General features: G+C 41.0%; 1 protein-coding gene across 4 annotated transcripts in view; it reads right to left on the reverse strand.

Moving 5' to 3' along the window:
- Positions 1–8,257: 8,257 nt before the first annotated feature.
- The window catches only part of abch1 (ATP-binding cassette, sub-family H, member 1), a 38,146-nt gene continuing 27,616 nt past the window's right edge, over positions 8,258–18,787 (reverse strand). For all 4 annotated transcript variants that reach the window (XM_034209947.1, XM_034209949.1, XM_034209948.1 and 1 more), the window contains 8 exons: positions 18,662–18,711; positions 18,502–18,558; positions 18,304–18,374; positions 17,795–17,883; positions 15,945–16,048; positions 13,750–13,909; positions 12,092–12,196; positions 8,258–9,728 (listed from right to left, as the gene is read on the reverse strand). In XM_034209947.1, coding sequence (XP_034065838.1) covers positions 9,622–9,728; positions 12,092–12,196; positions 13,750–13,909; positions 15,945–16,048; positions 17,795–17,883; positions 18,304–18,374; positions 18,502–18,558; positions 18,662–18,711 — 743 coding nt within the window. In that variant the 3' untranslated portion in view covers positions 8,258–9,621. The remainder of the gene's footprint in view (positions 9,729–12,091; positions 12,197–13,749; positions 13,910–15,944; positions 16,049–17,794; positions 17,884–18,303; positions 18,375–18,501; positions 18,559–18,661; positions 18,712–18,787) is intronic.

The raw sequence follows: 18,787 nt of genomic DNA on the forward strand, positions 1-18,787 counted from the left end.
TGCCTTTTGAACAAAGTGCCACCACCTCGCACAAAGAAGGAGACGCTTTCCTTCTTGGGCATGGCAAACTACTGCAGACATTGGATATACGAGTACGCTGCTATGGACTCCGTCCTGCGTGCTGCCACTCTGCAGGCCGCCCCTAACATTGTTCAATGGTCTGAGGACATGCACACAGCTTTTCAGGACTTAAAGCAGGCCCTCACATCGGCTCCGGCCCTGGGGCTCCCTGATTACCATCAACCTTTTCATCTACACGTACATGAAAAGGGGGGCTTTGCAACAGGCATTTTGGTACAGAAGCATGGCTCTAATTTTCGGCCTGTGGCATACTATTCGTCTCGACTTTCCCCTGTGGTACTTGGTATGCCTTCATGCCTGCGAGCAGTGGCCGCAGTTGCAATAGTTATCAAGCAATCCTCTCCCATTGTACTGGCCAGTGACTGTGTAGTACATGTCCCCCATGCAGTTTTGCATATTCTGAACACCTCTGCTACTCAGCATATGACGGCAGCAAGGCGATCTGGTTATGAAGCGGTAATTCTTTCAAGCCCACACATCACTCTTAAACGCTCCCCCCCCTAAACCCAGCTACGCTGGTGCCAATTCCAGATTTTGAAATAACACATGACTGCGTCACAACGATTGACATGTCTTCTTCCCCCAGAACTGATATGTTGCAAACTCCTATCCCTAATTCAGATATGATTCTATACACAGACGGGTCTGCGAGCAGGCCGTCTGACACAGTACACTTAGCAGGCTATGCTGTTGTGAACGACTGGGAAGTCTTAGAAAGCCGGGCCTTGCCAAATGGCACGTCGGCTCAGGCTGCAGAGTTGTATGCTCTGCTTAGGGCGTGTATTTTGGCTAAAGGTAAAGTTGCAACCATTTTCACAGACTCCAGGTATGCATTTGGTGTGTGCCATGATTTTGGTGTCTTGTGGAAAATGCGCGGTTTCTTAACATCGGCTGGTAAGCCTATTCAACATCATGCGTTAGTAGCTGAGCTATTAGATGCTATCCTGCTCCCTGCACAGCTAGCAGTAGTTAAATGTGCTGCTCACACAAATTCTGATGATCCTATTTCGCGTGGAAATGCGTTAGCCGACACCGCGGCTAAACAAGCAGCAGTTTCCTGCTCTTCTATGGTGCTCCAATGCCCCTCAACACAACCCGCAGAACCCATTTGTTTGCCTTCCTTTAAGGATGTCGCCGACATGCAAGCCCGCGCTGATGTTAGGGAGAAAGATTTATGGCTAAGACGAGGTTGTACACTTGACGCTGAATCCAGCTTGTGGCTCCACCCAGACGGCCGGATGGTTTGTCTGTCCCCGTTCGTTCCTCCATGTTTTGGCACATGTTGCACATGGCAAATCACATGTAGGAAAAGGAGGGATGAATGGGATTATAAAGTCACAATGGTTTGCTCCAGGCATCACACTAGCTACACAGACCCTTGTAGATAGATGCATGATATGCCAGCAGACAAGAAGAAGAAGTGGTCCAGTTCAGCATGAACACTTACCGCCCCCCTCGGGGCCCTTTGTAAATATGCAAATTGACTTTTCGCATATGCCACCATGCCAAGGATTCAAATATCTTTTGGAAATAGTGTGCCAGTTCTCCTAATGGGTAGAGGCCTACCCTACCAGAAAAGAAGACGCTAGAACAGTTGTAAAGTGTCTTCTCAAAGATGTTATCCCTAGATTTGGTGTTCCAGCAGGGATTAACAGTGACAGAGGTCCAGCATTCATTTCTAAGAAAACCCAGAGTCTAGCTACAGTGTTAGGGTTCAAATGGCAATTGCATGTTCCCTATCACCCACAGAGCTCAGGTCAGGTTGAGAGAATGAACTTGACTATAAAGGAGAAACTCACTAAAACAATGTTGACCACAGGACTAAAATGGGTAGATGCGCTGCCACTAGTTCTGTGCTCCATCCGAAGCACCAAATGCAACGACAGGGCTTAGCCCACACGAAGTATTGATGGGAAGGGTAATGTTCACAGGGTTTAGCCCCCCAGTAACACCCCACAAACTCACTCTTTTGTGGACAGATGATTACATGACTAACTATGTCAAATATCTAACTGACATGTTGAGAAAGTTTCACAGGCAGGTGGCTGACAGGCTCCCTCAGCCTGGAGAGGGGCCCACCCACCCTTTTCAGATTGGTGATGATGTATTAATCAAATCTCTTGAAAAATATGTTTTGTCTCCCAGGTATAAAGGTCCTTTCCAGGTATTAATAGTGACCAGAACAGCCCTGAGAGTACAAGGTAGAGCGGAGTGGATTCACGCCTCCAGATGTCGTCTCTCTCCTCTACCGGATGCTGGCGTGTGAAGGCAGTCATCATCATCGTCATTCTGGGTTTACTATACCTGGCCAAGGACGCCCTGCTAGATGAAGCTGTGAAAATCCCAACGACAGGTGGCGAGGGCTCTCGCCCCTCTGAGGGAGAAAATAAGGTGCTCTTATCTAAGAGCGCAGACGACTTGACCACTCAGGGCCCAGACCCTGAGGGCAAAACAACACCAACAGGCAAATCAGTGCCTAGCGACAAGGACAGGTTGTATCCGATCACCACACAGACATTCAGTATGGTGCGAGAGACACTAAGAGAGAGAAAAGGAGGGAGAATCAGGAGGATTGTCTCCCTCCCTGATCATGAATCAGAGACTATTTATTTTAACTGCCCAACTTCACTGACTCATCCAACTGTATTATTGTGTTTCCTGGGTCTTTAATCAACGGTGATGGTTACTCGACGTGGGTGATGTATCCAAAGAACCAGTACCAGTGGTTTAGGGTCTCATCAGTGGTAAGAATGGCTCTCAACACCATTGAAAAAATGCCCCCAGAACTGTGGTGTAGCACTATAGAACAGTTAAAGACACTGATAAGGAATGAGGTAAAATGTACAACGAGGAAACCAGATTACAAGGCTCCCAATTCAGGTATCACTGCATGCACATTTACTGGACCAGATAGCAAAACAGATTTTCTATCCACTCCACTTAAACAATCAGGAGGTGATGTAGATTCTTCAAAAAAGGCCTTAATCCCTCCTTTTAAACAAACTAAAACTAATTCTGCAGTAAGTTTAATGTTAGACTACGCGCATGAACGCAATGTTAGCAACTGTTGGCTGTGCCAAAATATGCCAGAATCCATGCATTCTCCCATGTTTAGCCCAATTCCTTTCACGAAAGCTGACTACGGTCTAATGAGCTGGAATGACATAGCATCCAGAATTAGCGATGAGGCTGAGGATTGTTACACTCCTTCCTACCCCATAGACTCTGAGCAACCTTTACAGTACGAGGGCTTAGTCTCTCTCATTGTTGATACAGTAAATAAAAATTACCTGCCTGACGGTTTCAAACGGTTGATGTTTTTAAAACTAATATATGTGAAGAAATACGTTAACCTAGCTTTTGAATACAGATTCCAGTTAGCTCTAGCTCAGACTAATTGTTCGGCTAACTTTACAAGTCCAACATGTACAATGCAACCACACACACCATCTTTGTTGGTTGAAGCTTTGGTAACAGTTGTGCCCTGGTTTGGCTCCAGAACAGTGGACTCCGTTGAGGTTAAAATACATGACTATACACAGCCAATACCCTTAGGCAAGCCCCCTACATGTGACTGTTCAGTATATGTTCCCCCAATTGTGGTGCATGAATGGAAGAATGTGTCCATCTGTTTCCAGAATGAAGTAGGATCTCACACCTCTCCAGATGTGGGACACAGCTACTGTAATACCATAGTGAGGGTAAATTTAGCCAGAATTCCCCTCCCACAGAGAGTTTACTTAGTTTGTGGGGACCGGGCCTATGGCTGTGTGCCCTATGACATTTTTTTGGCACCTGTTATCTAGCCTACCTAATCCCTTTAATCCGTAAAGTAGAGGCTAATGAGATTGCAGCGATACTTCCCTCTCTACACAGGAACAGCAGGTCCATTACACAAGGACAAGAGATAGCATAGCCTATTTTTGCCTTGGTACGGTATTTATGTTACTCAGCAGGAAATTGTGACATTGTCCAAAGTAGTGGAACACCATCTAAATGTATCCAACACAGCGATGTTAGCTGAACACAAAGAATTGCAGGAAGTTAGGACAGTAGCACTACAGAATCGTATGGCACTGGATCTTCTCCTAGCTGCTCAGGGGGGCACATGCAAGGTGATTGGATCTGAGTGTTGTTCTTTCATCTCTGATGCTACACCTGAAGTTATGGATATGGCTCATGATACTGCTAGGGGAATAAAATAATTGCATGAAACTCATGGGTTTACATTTGGGGATTTAAGCGGAACCTTTGGATCCTGGGGAGCGGGGTTGGTTAAATTTGTTGTTACTGTTTCAGTGTTTATCTTGGTTGTGCTAATTCAGTTAAATTAGCCATACGCAGGGTTGCCAAGACCGCCCTCCAGGCACCACAGAGGCTAGTGGGGTATTCGACTATAGATGACACAATGTTGATGTACGACGCCGAGCTTCCAGATCCATGGGTCTCCATCGCGGTTTCTGCACCATGGGTACCCCCATTCAGCGATTGACAAATTGATTACAGTTGATACTCTGAATAAAGAACAGATGTTTTGATATTGATTACAGTTGATACTCTGAATAAAGAACAGATGTTTTGATTTTTCCTTTTCAGGTTGTTATACAATACATTTTCTGATTCTTCCTTTTCAGATTTTGAACAAATGTATTTGAATGAAATATATGTACTACTAAGTGCCTTACTCTTGAATAAAGCGTAATGAAGTAAACGTATAGTAATGTTAAAGATTGAGGACACTGTAACTTTACAGATTGATCGATTCATCACTGTGAATTTATACCTTAACTGGGAATTTTAGCTGGATCTCTCATGATTCTGATTTTATACCTCAATTGGATTTCTTATAATCCTAAATTCTAATTGTGTTTTAATAAGTAATTGCCTTGAAGTAAATCTTTGAGATGTAAGCTGATTTTGAATTTGTGTTTGATGAATGAGATTAACTGAGTGATAAATGATAAAAGATCTTATTTTTTAAACATATATTTTGCTATTATATTTTTGTATTTCATGTGTGTTTATTATTGTGCTTTTGACAAATGATGCCAAACTCTGAAGAGAGATGATTTTTATTATGATTGACTGTGTTCAATCATGGTGATTGGAATGTTTTCAATCTTGTTTTACTTTTTGATGTAATTGATGTATGTGAGCCCACACAACTCTGAAGACGCTTATTGATTTAAGTATTGACTGAAATATTCTTAGACTAATGTTAATTGGTTATCATAAATTGATAAAAAGAATGAAACTGTCAGAGAATATTTTAAGAAGATCTCTTTGTGTCTTGAGGTTCTCAGCTGTTCTGAGAAACTGTTTAATTACAAACATATGCTTTTCGTTAAGTCGCATATACTCCTGCCTGTAATGTGAGGACACAGGTCAAGAGGTCCTCTGCCTTCCTGTGGGTGAGAAGTTTGGCTCATGTGAGTTTGTAATACAAACGGGTATTTGTTCCAATGTCTGGTAATGATTAAGGGAGGAAAGGCGGGCTTTTTAGATCCCTCCTTTAAGGATATATAGATATATGTTTCTACTCTTTGTTTTCAGAGTGTTGCTAGGTGGCTCACATGAAAGTGTGATATACTTTGTGATCTCTCCGGCCGTATTCTACTCTCAATAAATATCAGTGTTTGACTAAAGCCGCTCCAGCTTCCATCCTTTCCTGAGCCTTGGCTCTGCATTGCTGCACAGAAGTTTCCATCACAAGTAGCATGTATGCAAGTTATTCTTCCCTTCTGTAAACTTAATGGAAAATAAAGTGTGGAGTTCCATACTCAACACGCTGCCTTCGACTCCCATTCATCGGCTCTACACCGCTTAATTATTGGACATTTCATATTTGCATTAATCTTAAAGTCCCAAATGGTTGAGGAAAGCATCTACAGTATACTGCAGTGATCGTTACATGAACTGCTATATCCCAATATTAATAATTCAGATTATTCTCAATGAAAACAATAAATACAGTAGTCATTGCCTTTATCTAAAGAAAGGACATAACAAGTTTTTCAATTTTAATCACTTCAAACCTACAGTATGGATGGTTATGTTTGTCAGTTGGTTTGTTCATTTTTCAGCAGGATTACGGAAAAGTTAATTGCCCAATTTCCCTTAAACTTGGTAAAAGGTTGAATTATGGGCCAAGGAAGAAGACCTTACATTTTGGAGCCGGTCCAAATCACATTGTGGATACACACATTTTTTCTGGCATCAGATTTACATTTTAATAATGCTAAAAAATCTGATTGGTGCACACTAAGCAACACGGATAACGGAATACATACAATATAGTTAAAATAGTCAAATAAGAATTTATGTCATGTAATTTTTTAATAGTGCCTTCAGTAGTTGCAGTTCATGCAAGTCTTTATACTTTGTACCAAGATGCCTTTTTACATAACGGTTGGTGGGTTCTTTAGGTAGATTTTCCCACAAGTGCATTGGTTTTTATGTCAATAGTAAACATAAATGAATTCCTCAAAAATGGCACATTTCACAAAATCAAAACATTACAATCTTTAACCAATAGTGCAGAAATGATCCCAAAAAATGTAAACCGTGTACTCATAATATTACCAATAGTGTCACGTAAGCATAGCCAATTTTTTCACAGATTGTTAACCAACTGAATTTGTAAAAAGGAAAATAATTGTGTAATGTAGGACACACTGGTTATACCAGCAGGATATGGGATTCATTTCTTTAAATATAAGAATATAAACAGAGCTTCAGTATATAATATGTCCTCACAGTTTGGCTCTCATATTTCCACCAAACAAGAACACAATGTCCCTTAAGGTTTGCAACGAGAGCAACAGCAGATTTACAGCGCGGCGAACTCTCGGACAGATTCAACGTCGAACTTTATAAACAGCATACTGTACACACAATGTCACTATCAGACCACAGCGTAATCCAACATCATTATCATTATGTATAAACTCAAATTACATGTTAGACACTTTTATCCAAAGCGATTTACATACTCAATACTGTGGACAATCCCCACAGGAGCAATTCGGAGTGAAGTGTCTTGCAGGACACAACGACATGCAGTGGGGTTTGAACCTGCGACCCCCTGATCCCAACACCAACGCACTAGTCCACTGCGCAACACGCCTCCAAATTCTTCAGTACATTAATATTTATATTAATGTACTGTGGACATTAGTGGACATTACCTGCACTGCAACACGTATCAGAGACAGGAGCATTCACATCTAAACACAACACATGCTGGTGTTTAGTCCTTCATCTGAACCGGGAAACTCATCGGATAATAAGGAACGTTTGTGATGAATCAGATGAATGTAAACATATATAATTGATCATGAGTTTGGCACGTGAGTCTGGATTCTGCTGCCTTTTCAACACTCGGTTAAAAGTTTTGGGGAAAAAAAGATTCACCATGTTTTTGGACATTATGCTAAGCTAAGCGTACAAACATGACATATTGGTCTTCCTCCTATTGTCTTTGTTCCCCCCCCCCCCCCCCCTTACTTTGGTGTTCATGATCAAATTTGACCGGTCCTGTTTTAACTGCTATTACATTAACACAAAATCCATTAATCTTCACCAAATTTCATTTAGCACCCTTTCAAACTGTAAATATTGTATCAGACTACTGGTATACATGAAGAACTGCAGTAAATATACGAAGAACAGACACTGAACATGTATTGCGTGTGCCAGGTGTGATCCATGTGGGGGGATGGGCACATAAGAGCGGGAAATGTGTCAAATTGTTCTGTGTTTGTGTGTGCCAGGTGTGATTCACATGTGGGGGGACACATCTAGAGTATGTGTGTGTGTGTGTGTGTGTGTGTGTGTGTGTGTGTGTTTTATCTGATCCAGATGGTTACTAATTCCTTTTCTTTATGGCGGTCATTTTTGACCGGGAACACCATGGGTGTTTCGAAGTTGACTAAATCATCCAAAATGCAATGAAAGTGGTGATCAGCAATTTGATATGTTCAAATGTCTACTGTGAAGGATATCATAAAGCATTAATGCAATCGAATGTAAAACAAAAAAGTTATGATTGATGAAAGTAGTAAATCGGTCAGATTTGACCCGAAGACAACAGGAGGGTTAAATAAAACACATATATGTACTTTCAACAATGTGGGACTTTTCCTTTAAAAGGCAGAACGCTTAAATTGCAAAGAAATTAAATAGATTACATTTATTATCAACCAAGTACACTTATATTTTGGGTGTTTTTTTGCAAGTAATTAGCCTTTCCAATACATTAATTATATGTATATATATTTCAATAAAAAAAACTCAATTATAACTGGAAAAAAACTACACAATCTCAACTGAACCACAGGTTTAAAATATCCTTGTTGTGTGTAAATAAAGGAAGGACATTTGAGCTTTTATAAACAAACTCACTGGTCCTAAAGTAATTCAACTACATGGTGGTCTAGATTTTATATTTATTCCTCATTTTTAGATTCCTTTTTCCCACAGTGCAACATCCCAGCCTCTTCAAAATCCAAAACAGTCTGTGTGCTTTTACTCTTTTAACTGTTTGTTGGTGGTCAAAACTGTCAAAAAGCATGATCAGTTTGAGACTTGGGTGTAAAAAAACACAACGCATTTTGCAGATAAGCAGAAGGCGTTAACCTGACCTTTGAGTCCACTCTGTCCAGCAAAGTGGAGATACAACAAATATATAACAGCAACATCAAACCACCCCTTCTTTCAGGCACAGAACACAAGTTATAGAGAAAACCACCAAACTAAACTTCAGCTGAGCACCTGGTGACGCATGAACAGGATTTGCTTCTTCCACATCAGACAGGACACACGGAAATCTGACTTAAAATTAAACAAGACAAGATACGGCTGCTGTGGATGAGCGGGGAGACTTTCCTGCACAATATGAAGCGATCAGCACTTTGAAACATGACGCTACAACAATCCTCTCCTCAAATGTCCTTCTGGTAAAGCAAACAAAGAATATTTAACTTGTTTTGTTTGTGCTGCGACCCCTTCTCACATTTACATACACAATTCTTCTATAATGCAAATATAAGGCAGGCAACCAATACTGTATGGCAAACCATAATCTTAGGGTGTATTCACCAGCAAGTCTCTCTGTTAGCATCAAGAGCGAAGGCAAAATAAAATTGAAAAAGTCACCCTGAGTTGGTTCATGGCCCATTGTTGGTGGGGGGGGGGGGAGAAGTTCCAACTAGCTGCACGTAGAAGGGAAATAAACTATAGGATTAATGATCTTATTTACATTGAATATTAATTATATTGTGCAGGTAGATATTTAACTTGTGCACTTTTACGTGCAGCTTGCCATCTCCCTCCCCCAGGCTAACGCAACTGTTGCAGGATCAGCAGTTCTGATGTGTGTGCTTTCTGTGTGTGAGACAGAACATATGGAGGAGGGGGACCGATGGAGTCCCTTTCACCACTGTGACCCCTCTGCTGCCTCCACTTCACCCCCACACAGGTGGGTTGCTCCTCCTGTTGTCTCTGTCCCCTCGGTGGACGATGTTTTCAGGGAGGAGGCCTTCACGACCTCAGCCTTAAGATGACGGTGGCGAGGATGAGGAAGAAGGTGTTCCAGCCCAGCGTGACCGCAAAGCCTCGCCACACCATCATCCGAGTGAGACCCCATCCTGAGGGACAGATTTCTGTTAATACTCTTATATTTAGATACAGGAGGCAATAGGCTGGGGGGGTCAAGTTATTGTTATTAAAGGTTATTCGCTTTCAGAGTGTCAAAATCCCAAAACAGTTTGTTAAATAAGTTAGTGTGGGGGAAACCTCTGTAGCAATGGAGAGTCAGGACTCAGAGAGACACGAGGAGAGCTGGAGCTTTGATGGCAAACACTGACGGTTCATTACGAGCTTCGGCCGGAGAATTCACAAGACATGTCACGGGCCACGGTTTGACCACACGGTTGAGATGCCACAATCAATTTTGAAGAACCCTCCTGTAGTTCGAGGTTTTAACTAGTTCAGAGTGTAATAATCAACATTCTTTATCAGCGAGACTAAACAAATATGGACCCTGAATCTAACTGCTGTCGTCCATAGAAAAGAATGTGCGCCAGGGAACCTACGTTCCTAAAACGAAGGGCTTCGAGATGTCCCTGAACAATAAACTATCTCATGTCAGCTTGTGCTCGGTCATAAGCTAGCACCAACAATGCGCCCAAGCTGCCCCCCCTAAGAGAGATAGCAGCAATACCCAAGGCCGTAGACCTATGCCATGGGAAAGGAGACGGTGAGAGGAGAAAATGATGAACTGTGTCAAAGGTTGAATGCCGAAGCAAATGATTCCCCAACAGTTAGTTTAGCTCAGTATAAAGCCTTGAACAAAAGAATATCCAAAGGTAAAAAGCCACCCACCAGCATGACTTCTGTAAATATAAAAAACAACAACACATTGCATTGGAAATTGCGACCTTAGAATGTATATGAATGTTGTGGGTTATACTAATCTGCATGACATCAAAAAGATTACATTTGTTAAGACTTTTAAAACATTGATTTAAGATATTCAAATGCCAATTATTTTTTCCAGAATCAGCCTATTAAGACTTTTTAATGGATCTGCAGAAACCTTGAAAATGTAAATGCATAAGATTTAAAACATTTTTTAATTTACTGAATTTTTTACTTTGATATTTTAATGTTCTTTGAAACTGCGTATGAGGGATGAAACTAGGGGATAACACACATCTCACTCATGTTCTCAGGCTGTAGAGAATGCATTCATTTAGAAAGCATGAATTTAAATGGGATGAGACACTGAGGTTCAAGTGAATGTGGCAGGATGGAGTCGCAAAGTAAAAAGGTTCAGCTAATCCTCCAAATTGAATTGTCGACTTCTGTCTGTGTCTCATCTTCCACCTCCACGATAAGGCTCTCAAACAGGAAACAGCTCCTCTGACTTCCTGTTCTGTGTATCGTGTAACACGGAGGGAGCTCTGACTGTCGTCTGTGTTATTGTCCGCAGACGGTGAGGTAAAGATAAAGACTGAGGAACCGCTTTACGTTACATTCCAGTAAGTTACACTGGATCCAGAGCTGATTAAACATTTAGATCCACTGGCCATGTTGTGTTGAACAATCTGAGCCGTGTGCACACAAATGACCCTTCAAGGTCACCTATTATGCAAAATAAACTTCTTCATGTCTCTTCTACATCAACATGTGTCCCCTCTTCTTCATGTCTCTTCTACATCAACATGTGTCCCCTCTTCTCCATGTCTCTTCTACATCAACATGTGTCCCCTCTTCTCCATGTCTCTTCTACATCAACATGTGTCCCCTCTTCTCCATGTCTCTTCTACATCAGCATGTGTCCCCTCTTCTTCATGTATCTTCTTCATCAACATGTCTCCCCTCTTCTTCATGTCTCTTCTACATCAACATGTGTCCCCTCTTCTCCATGTCTCTTCTACATCAACATGTGTCCCCTCTTCTTCATGTCTCTTCTACATCAACATGTGTCCCCTCTGTGGAAAGAGACTCTGAAAGTTTCAGGAACAAAGATTCTCTCTCTTTTTGTCCTGATCCATTTCTATAAAAACCTGTCTGAAAATGAGCTGATCAGATTTTGGCCACTTTATGATGTCATAACGTGTTTTTGTCTTGTGTAACCATTAGCCAATCAGCAACCAAGGTAACCCCCCCCCCCCCCCACCTTATCACCTGAATCTCCTCCTAGAGCACCATTGTTCTTTGTAACCAAATCTCTCAGAGGGGCGTGGGGAGGGGCTCCTTATTTTCATCTGAAGTAACAGACAGGGAATCAGCACTTTGGAAACAGGGCTGAAACAGAGGGGATTATGGGTAATGCTGCAATGATCTGTTTGGTGTTTGGAGCCAAACACTTCAGAGACATGTTAGGTATATATCTGAGACCTATAATATATTGATGAGAAAGAGTATAATAGGGGGCCTTTAAAAACACGCTAACCACACACGTTAGGGGCCAGGTGAGTGTTGTGTAACGTGTAGTGTGTGTTACCTCGGTACATGATACAGCGAAGGGCTTCGGAGGCGTAGGTTTGAGGCAGAGCGAGGCTGAGGTAGCGGAGCGGATACGGGATACACTCCACCGGCCAGATGATACCTGAGCACAGGACAGGAGTTACACATGTACAAGAACTCTTATAATACAGTGTTTATATTCAAAATGAGCCTCATGAAGCACTCAAACTATATCTGGTTTCCCTTTTCTTGAATTCATTTGTTTATAGCAATAACATCTTATACAATCCACATAGTTGTATATTATTTGAACGAGCAGTGCTTTTTTTCCCTGTACAGTTTTTGTCTTTTTTTGCCTCCTGCATTTTTACCTGCAGAGATTAGCATTTTCTCTATTCTTTTGTACTTTTTTCTTTTATGTATTAAGTGTAGAGGAAACTTCTGTGTAGCAATGCTGTGGGAGTCACCGACTCAGGAAGGAGACACGGTAGGAGCAGTAGCTTTAATGTCAAACACTGATGGTTTATTTGGAGTTACGGCCGGAGGATTCACATCACAAGTCCAAGAGCCAGAGGTTCTGACTTCACGGTAGAGTTGCCACGTCAATTCTCGAAAGCCTCTCTCGTTGCTAGCCCATTTAACTGGTTCCACAGAGAGTCATCAACATGTTTTGATAAGATAGCTTTAGATAGTTTGGGCACACTAAGTTACCAGCTTCCGCCACTTATGGCCTTGGATATGTCATGCCCTGGAGTCCTCAGACAACAGAGAAGGAAGTGTCCCAGTGTACCCACAATACAGACCATCTGTGACCCAGTATTGACCGGTCACAGAATGGGAACAATAACATTATTGGCTGAAGCAGCCTGTGTCCTAAAAGGAGGTAAACAGACGTCAAGGGTTGTCCTGTATGTCACATCTTGGCGTCTATGATAATTATTTCCCTAACATTAAGTATATTGTATGCTGCATCGTTAGAAGAGTTTAGGACTTCAGATTTTTTTATTGTCAACAAATACGCTGTAGATATTGTGCATATGACAATAAAGCTTTTGAATCTTTGAATCTTTGAACTCTAAATATTTTTGATTTGTAATGAAAACAAAACATGCAAGGAAGTTAGAAAAAAAAGTTCCTTATAAAATAATCTCACCACAGGGTCCTTTTTTTTCCTGACCACTTTAAGGACTTCTGGGGTTCAAAGACGCAGATCATGTGATAGTAGGAAAGTCCCTAGGGTTATTATGGTAAGATGTTCTTAATGGCTATTTCCAAGTTTAAGAATAATCTTCAAACTTAGGCTTTCGAGTCAATAATGGAAGATTTATTTATAACTTTCAGGAGCACAGCCTGCTTAAGCTGCTGGTTTCACTGAAGGGTCGATAGTTTGTTGATCTCACACACACACGCTACTTGATACCTTCGCTATCACTACTTCTCAGTGAAAAATATCCTTCCTTCACAATTAATCAAAAATATTGGCAAAATATTAAACATCTACAGCATTAAAGCAATCCAAAAACATCATATATATTAGTAAAACACTGACAGGGAACACACACACACACACACACACACACACACACACACACACACACACACACACACACACACACACACACACACACACACACACACACACACACACACACACACACACACACACACACACACACACACACACTGCAGGCCTACCGCTGAGGATGAGGTTGGGGTAGAAGATGCCGAGGGCGGCCTGGTTGGCGTTCTGCTCGTCGTCGATGGCGGCGGAGATGACGAGGCCGAAGGAGATGCCGGTGACGCCCTGTAGAACGATCAGAACTATCACCAGAAACAGGGAGCCTTCGTTAGGCATCTGCAGAGAGGGGGGGGGGGGGGGTGACAAGGAGGGGAGAAGAGTGAGAGAAGATACAACAAAGAGGCTGTTTTCATCCACAAAGCTGCAGAGGACCTAAAAGTGGGTAGAAATAAAATGTACACATTATTGTTACATGCATGTAGTGCAGGGGTTTGGAAGAAGTGAGACCTCTGCAGCGGTGAGCGCATCAAAACCAAATGTTGCATTGTGGGAAATGTAGGCGCCAGGATAAGGATTTAACAAAGAAGATAAATCACAAAAATCCATGTGAGTAAAAACAATATCTGTGGTTCTGCAGAATCAAATGAGATTTTACACTATCTGTCGTAAGTCAAGTCTCAATGATAAATCAGTGGATAACTCCTTTAAGGACCACGGAGAACATAAGATCAAGAAGAAACGCAGAGCCAGATAAAGGGAACACAGAGACAGAAACACTCTGATGCTCTGCACTGATAGAGGGCTAAAAATACTGCAAGGAATAAAAAGAGAAATGTCACGGCAGATTAAATTTGGTTGTAAATCCCACAGACGGAGGGGAGGCGTCGCAGGAGATGGGAAACTATTTTAAATCAAATAAACACACAGAGAAATGTCTCAAGATTAAAGGTGATAACGCTCTTAACTGCGAAGAATCTGTAGGCGTTTGTAAGACTGTGTGTGTGTGTGTGTGTGTGTGTGTGTGTGTGTGTGTGTGTGTGTGTGTGTGTGTGTGTGTGTGTGTGTGTGTGTGTGTGTTGGTGTGTTGGTGCACTTGTCCCCGGTGTGTCAAGACACTATCCGTCTCCCCTGACAATGTGCAAAAATAGACCTGCACCGATAGTCCACATGACCGCTCGGTTGCCAAAGCAATCAAGGGCTGTTGTCGTGGCGATCCCGCAGTGATCCCTGGATACGGCTAAAGCAGGAAGTGATTTATGTGGTGGTGGTCTCTTTGGACTTCAGCACCTTAATCAACACACGCATGGACACACACACACACTGACAGATGGAGACGAGGGCACACACCCATAAAGATACACACACACACACACACACACAATCCTCTTTTGTCTGAGAGCCTTCTTCCTGTATTGATTTCGCACACATGTGGATTAGAAATCGATGAACACACCCTCAGGTTCCAACAGTAAACCTCACCCTGCTGACCTTCACAGAGAACGGTCATAAATGTCCTCTCCTGTACATCGACACATGTCTTTTTCTTCCGGAAATACATTTGCATTTTTGGGATAAATTGATCAATATGCGTTTTAGAACTTAATATTTTGCAGGTACAGTTAGATTTTTGACGATGTAGTAAAAATGCAAATGAATTTCTTCATATGTGACACATTAACCTTCAACATGTCTTTCCATAAACCAATCAAATCAGTGACCTATGAGAGGCTATATGAACCTGCCAGTCTCAGAAAACTGCTTTTAACAGCAACTTTAGTAGTTAAATAGTACAGGAAATATGACAATTAACTTACACAATATATCCTGTGGTCTGTTTTGAAGAGCACACAACACAGGAAAATGATTAGTTTAACACATGTGTGTCTGTTCAAAATAATATTTTAAGTATGGAAACAGTCAGCTTTGTTTATTTAATCAAACAATTCTTCCTTTTAAGACTTTATTTCTATTGATTTTAGGATTTTTTTGTTATTTATTCTTTATTTCTCTGCTTATATTTTCTACCCTGCAGATCTTATTTTTGATGCTGCACAGACTCATTTTCCAATCATAAAAAGGTAATATCTGAAGAATGTGTGTGTGTGTGTGTGTGTGGCCTAGCATTACTATCCTTGTGGGGACCTACATCTGTTTACACAGTCATGTGTGGGGACTCGCCTCCCTTATGGGGACAAATTGGAGGGTAAGGGTTAGGGTTAGGCATGTGTTGGTTATGGTTAAGGTTAGGATAAGTCTGTAGGAAATGCATGTAAGTCAATGTAATGTCCCCTGAAGTGATACATGGTGTGTGTGTGTGTGTGTGTGTGTGTGTGTGTGTGTGTGTTTTACTGCGTGTGTCAGGGGGACGGACCTTGAAGACGAGCAGGATGAAGAGCAGCAGCAGGAGGATCTGAACGCTGATGACGAACAGCTGAGAGAAGAGGTGAGCCAGCATCGTCTCCAGAGAGCTCACACCTGGTGCACAAATCATAAAATTAAGCATTAACAATAACTGATAAGGTCTCACCACATTTTAATAATAACAAAAAATCATTTCACAGCTTCTTGTTCTGTTATAAATGACCTTAAAGCTCTGAAACGACTCCCTTAGTGTTTGCTGGTAAACATCATCGTGCTGCTCTGGTGAAGGGACTCCCTCTACTGGTCACCTCTCAGATTACACTTACATGATGCATGACATGGATTCAAGTCATGTAATGTCTATTAAAAAGAGTGGATGGATTTGAATCAAATTATGATCCAAAAAAAGATCCATACGTTCCCAAACAACCGCAATAGTGTTAACAAATCAGCGTTTTTAGAATATTTAAATAGGACTTGAAAAAGACAAGTATCAATGTTTATCAATCAATCAATGTTTATTTATATAGCCCAATATCACAAATGTTACATTTGTCTCAGTGGACTTCACAGTTTGTACAGAATATCACTATGACAATATAACTTTGATTTTATTGTTTTGGTTGAGGAGATTTTATATATTTTTAAGTTTTTCCTGAAGATGTATCACCAATATTCACAATTATTCATTCTTACAGAGTAGGAAAATAGTTTTTTAAGACTCATATTGGATTTGTTGGGTGTAGTTTGTAAAAGCAAATCATCTCATTTACGGCCATCAAACACTGGAATATTCTTCCAGTTGAACTTAAAACCTGACTTTAACTCATTCTCTTATGGTGCAAAACAATTGATATTAAGCAACCAGTCATGCCAACATTAATTACACTGTAATCTTGAGTTTTTCAATTTTAAAGGTCACCTATCATGCTATTTTTAGGCAATAGCATAGGTCTCAGATATATCAAAAACATGTCAATGAAGTGTTTTGCTCAAAATACCAAACAGATCACCCATTCTAGCCATGCCTCATATCCCTCTATTTCACTTCCTGTTTCAAAAGTGCTGATTTGGGGTATAAAGCTTCTTTTTTTTTTTTAAAGGAGGGGTCTGAGCTCATGCGGGACCCGGCAGCTACTGTCTAAACTAAATACTGCCGTGATGAAACGCCATATCATGGATTATCAAGGATTATTTCTGAAACAGTATGGAGCTCAAAGGCTTTCTCTCTTGCCGGTTATACCACAAGGTGAGTTCCTTTCCACTTCCTGCTTCTTCACACACATGCTCTCCAGTACAGGTTAGCTCTGAGTGTTAGTGATGCTAATGTAAACACCAACCATATTACGTCCAAAACAGTCGGGCATTGTTTCTGATAGCAACGTTTCTGATTGGGCCGTGGGTCCACATTTCAGATATTACGTCATATCGGACGCAAATCTGGATCAGCTCCGTTGTAGCCCCGTTTTTAAAGATTTGGGTACGGAGGAAAAGAGAGGGTTTTATTTTCTGACGCTGCGTGAGTTCCCCGACACACCGGGGACACATTTTATGCATGATAGGTCCCCTTTAACTGTATTTTAATATTATATTTTAACTGTACTATGTATTATTTTATTGACCTGTACTTAAATCATGTTTTATAATTGTTTGTGTGATAGAGATTATGCAATGTTTTTAGTGTTTGTTGATTGTTATGTACCTGCCTAAGGTCTGCAGATGGAAATGAGCTATTAGCTCAAATCTGGCATAATTCACCTCTTCTCTTTTCTCAGATTAATGTATTTGTATGCATGGTCCTTGTTGAAATACATAATAATAAAACCTGTCGTGTGACTCCATGCAGCTTTGACCCCTCACCTGCGACCCAGCAGCGGTCCATGAGCCCCTCCTTCCTCTCGATGACGAAGGAGAGCGCCGTCAGACCCACAGCCAGGAAGAAGGTGATACTGCAGGGTGAGAGAGGAAGAGGAAGAGGAAGAAGAGAGGAAGGCACTGGATGTTAATTTACTTGGTGTCATAAGGATTCAAAATAATAAAAAAGCTGTTATACTACTTCTCTTAGTTAGTTTCATTCCACATAAGACTGTTAAACACCTGAACTAAGAACATCCATAACGTTCACCTGTTTGCAACTTACAAATGATGTATCACTTGCATATAGACTCTTATGGAACTACTTCTAATCTATTTGATTGTATTTACTTGCACTATTATCTGTTTTATTGTGTTGCACTGTTGGAGGAGCCTGTGACCTAAGATTTTCATCGACATGACTACACTATAGCTATGTACGAATGACAAATAAAAGCCTTGAATGTTGAATCTTCTCTAAGTACGGTGACCTGTGTGTTTGGCATCACACTGACCTGAGAACAGCTCCGGGCGTCACAAAAGTGGAGAAGTCTGTGTGTTGGCTGCCATAAATCGGCTCTTCCATCTACAAGAGGACAGAAACAAAGGATTAAATCGAATTTAATATGTCTTTTATTGTTGTTTTGCATTCATGTATATATACAAAACGTGTTTTATGTGCTTCAATATTGGTATTATAATTCCATATTTACCTTTATTGGTAGCGCGACCATGTACGACATACTGCCCAATTTATAATCCACAAAAGACTGCGAATAGAGGACACAATAACAGTCTTTATTGGGGTGAAAGATATTTGGTTTAAGGATAACAAATATATATTGTAATAATAATAATCATATTTATTTCTACCTGAAAGGCTTCGTATACTTTTTTCTGCAGCATCAGTGCAATTTGTTGATCTATACAAAACATAAAGGGCAAACAAATCAAAGGATATTTTATTACACATAAATACATAATAATCCTAATAGTTGT

The sequence above is a fragment of the Gymnodraco acuticeps genome, unplaced genomic scaffold (genome assembly GCF_902827175.1).
Source record: "Gymnodraco acuticeps unplaced genomic scaffold, fGymAcu1.1, whole genome shotgun sequence".
Taxonomy (NCBI): domain Eukaryota; kingdom Metazoa; phylum Chordata; class Actinopteri; order Perciformes; family Bathydraconidae; genus Gymnodraco; species Gymnodraco acuticeps.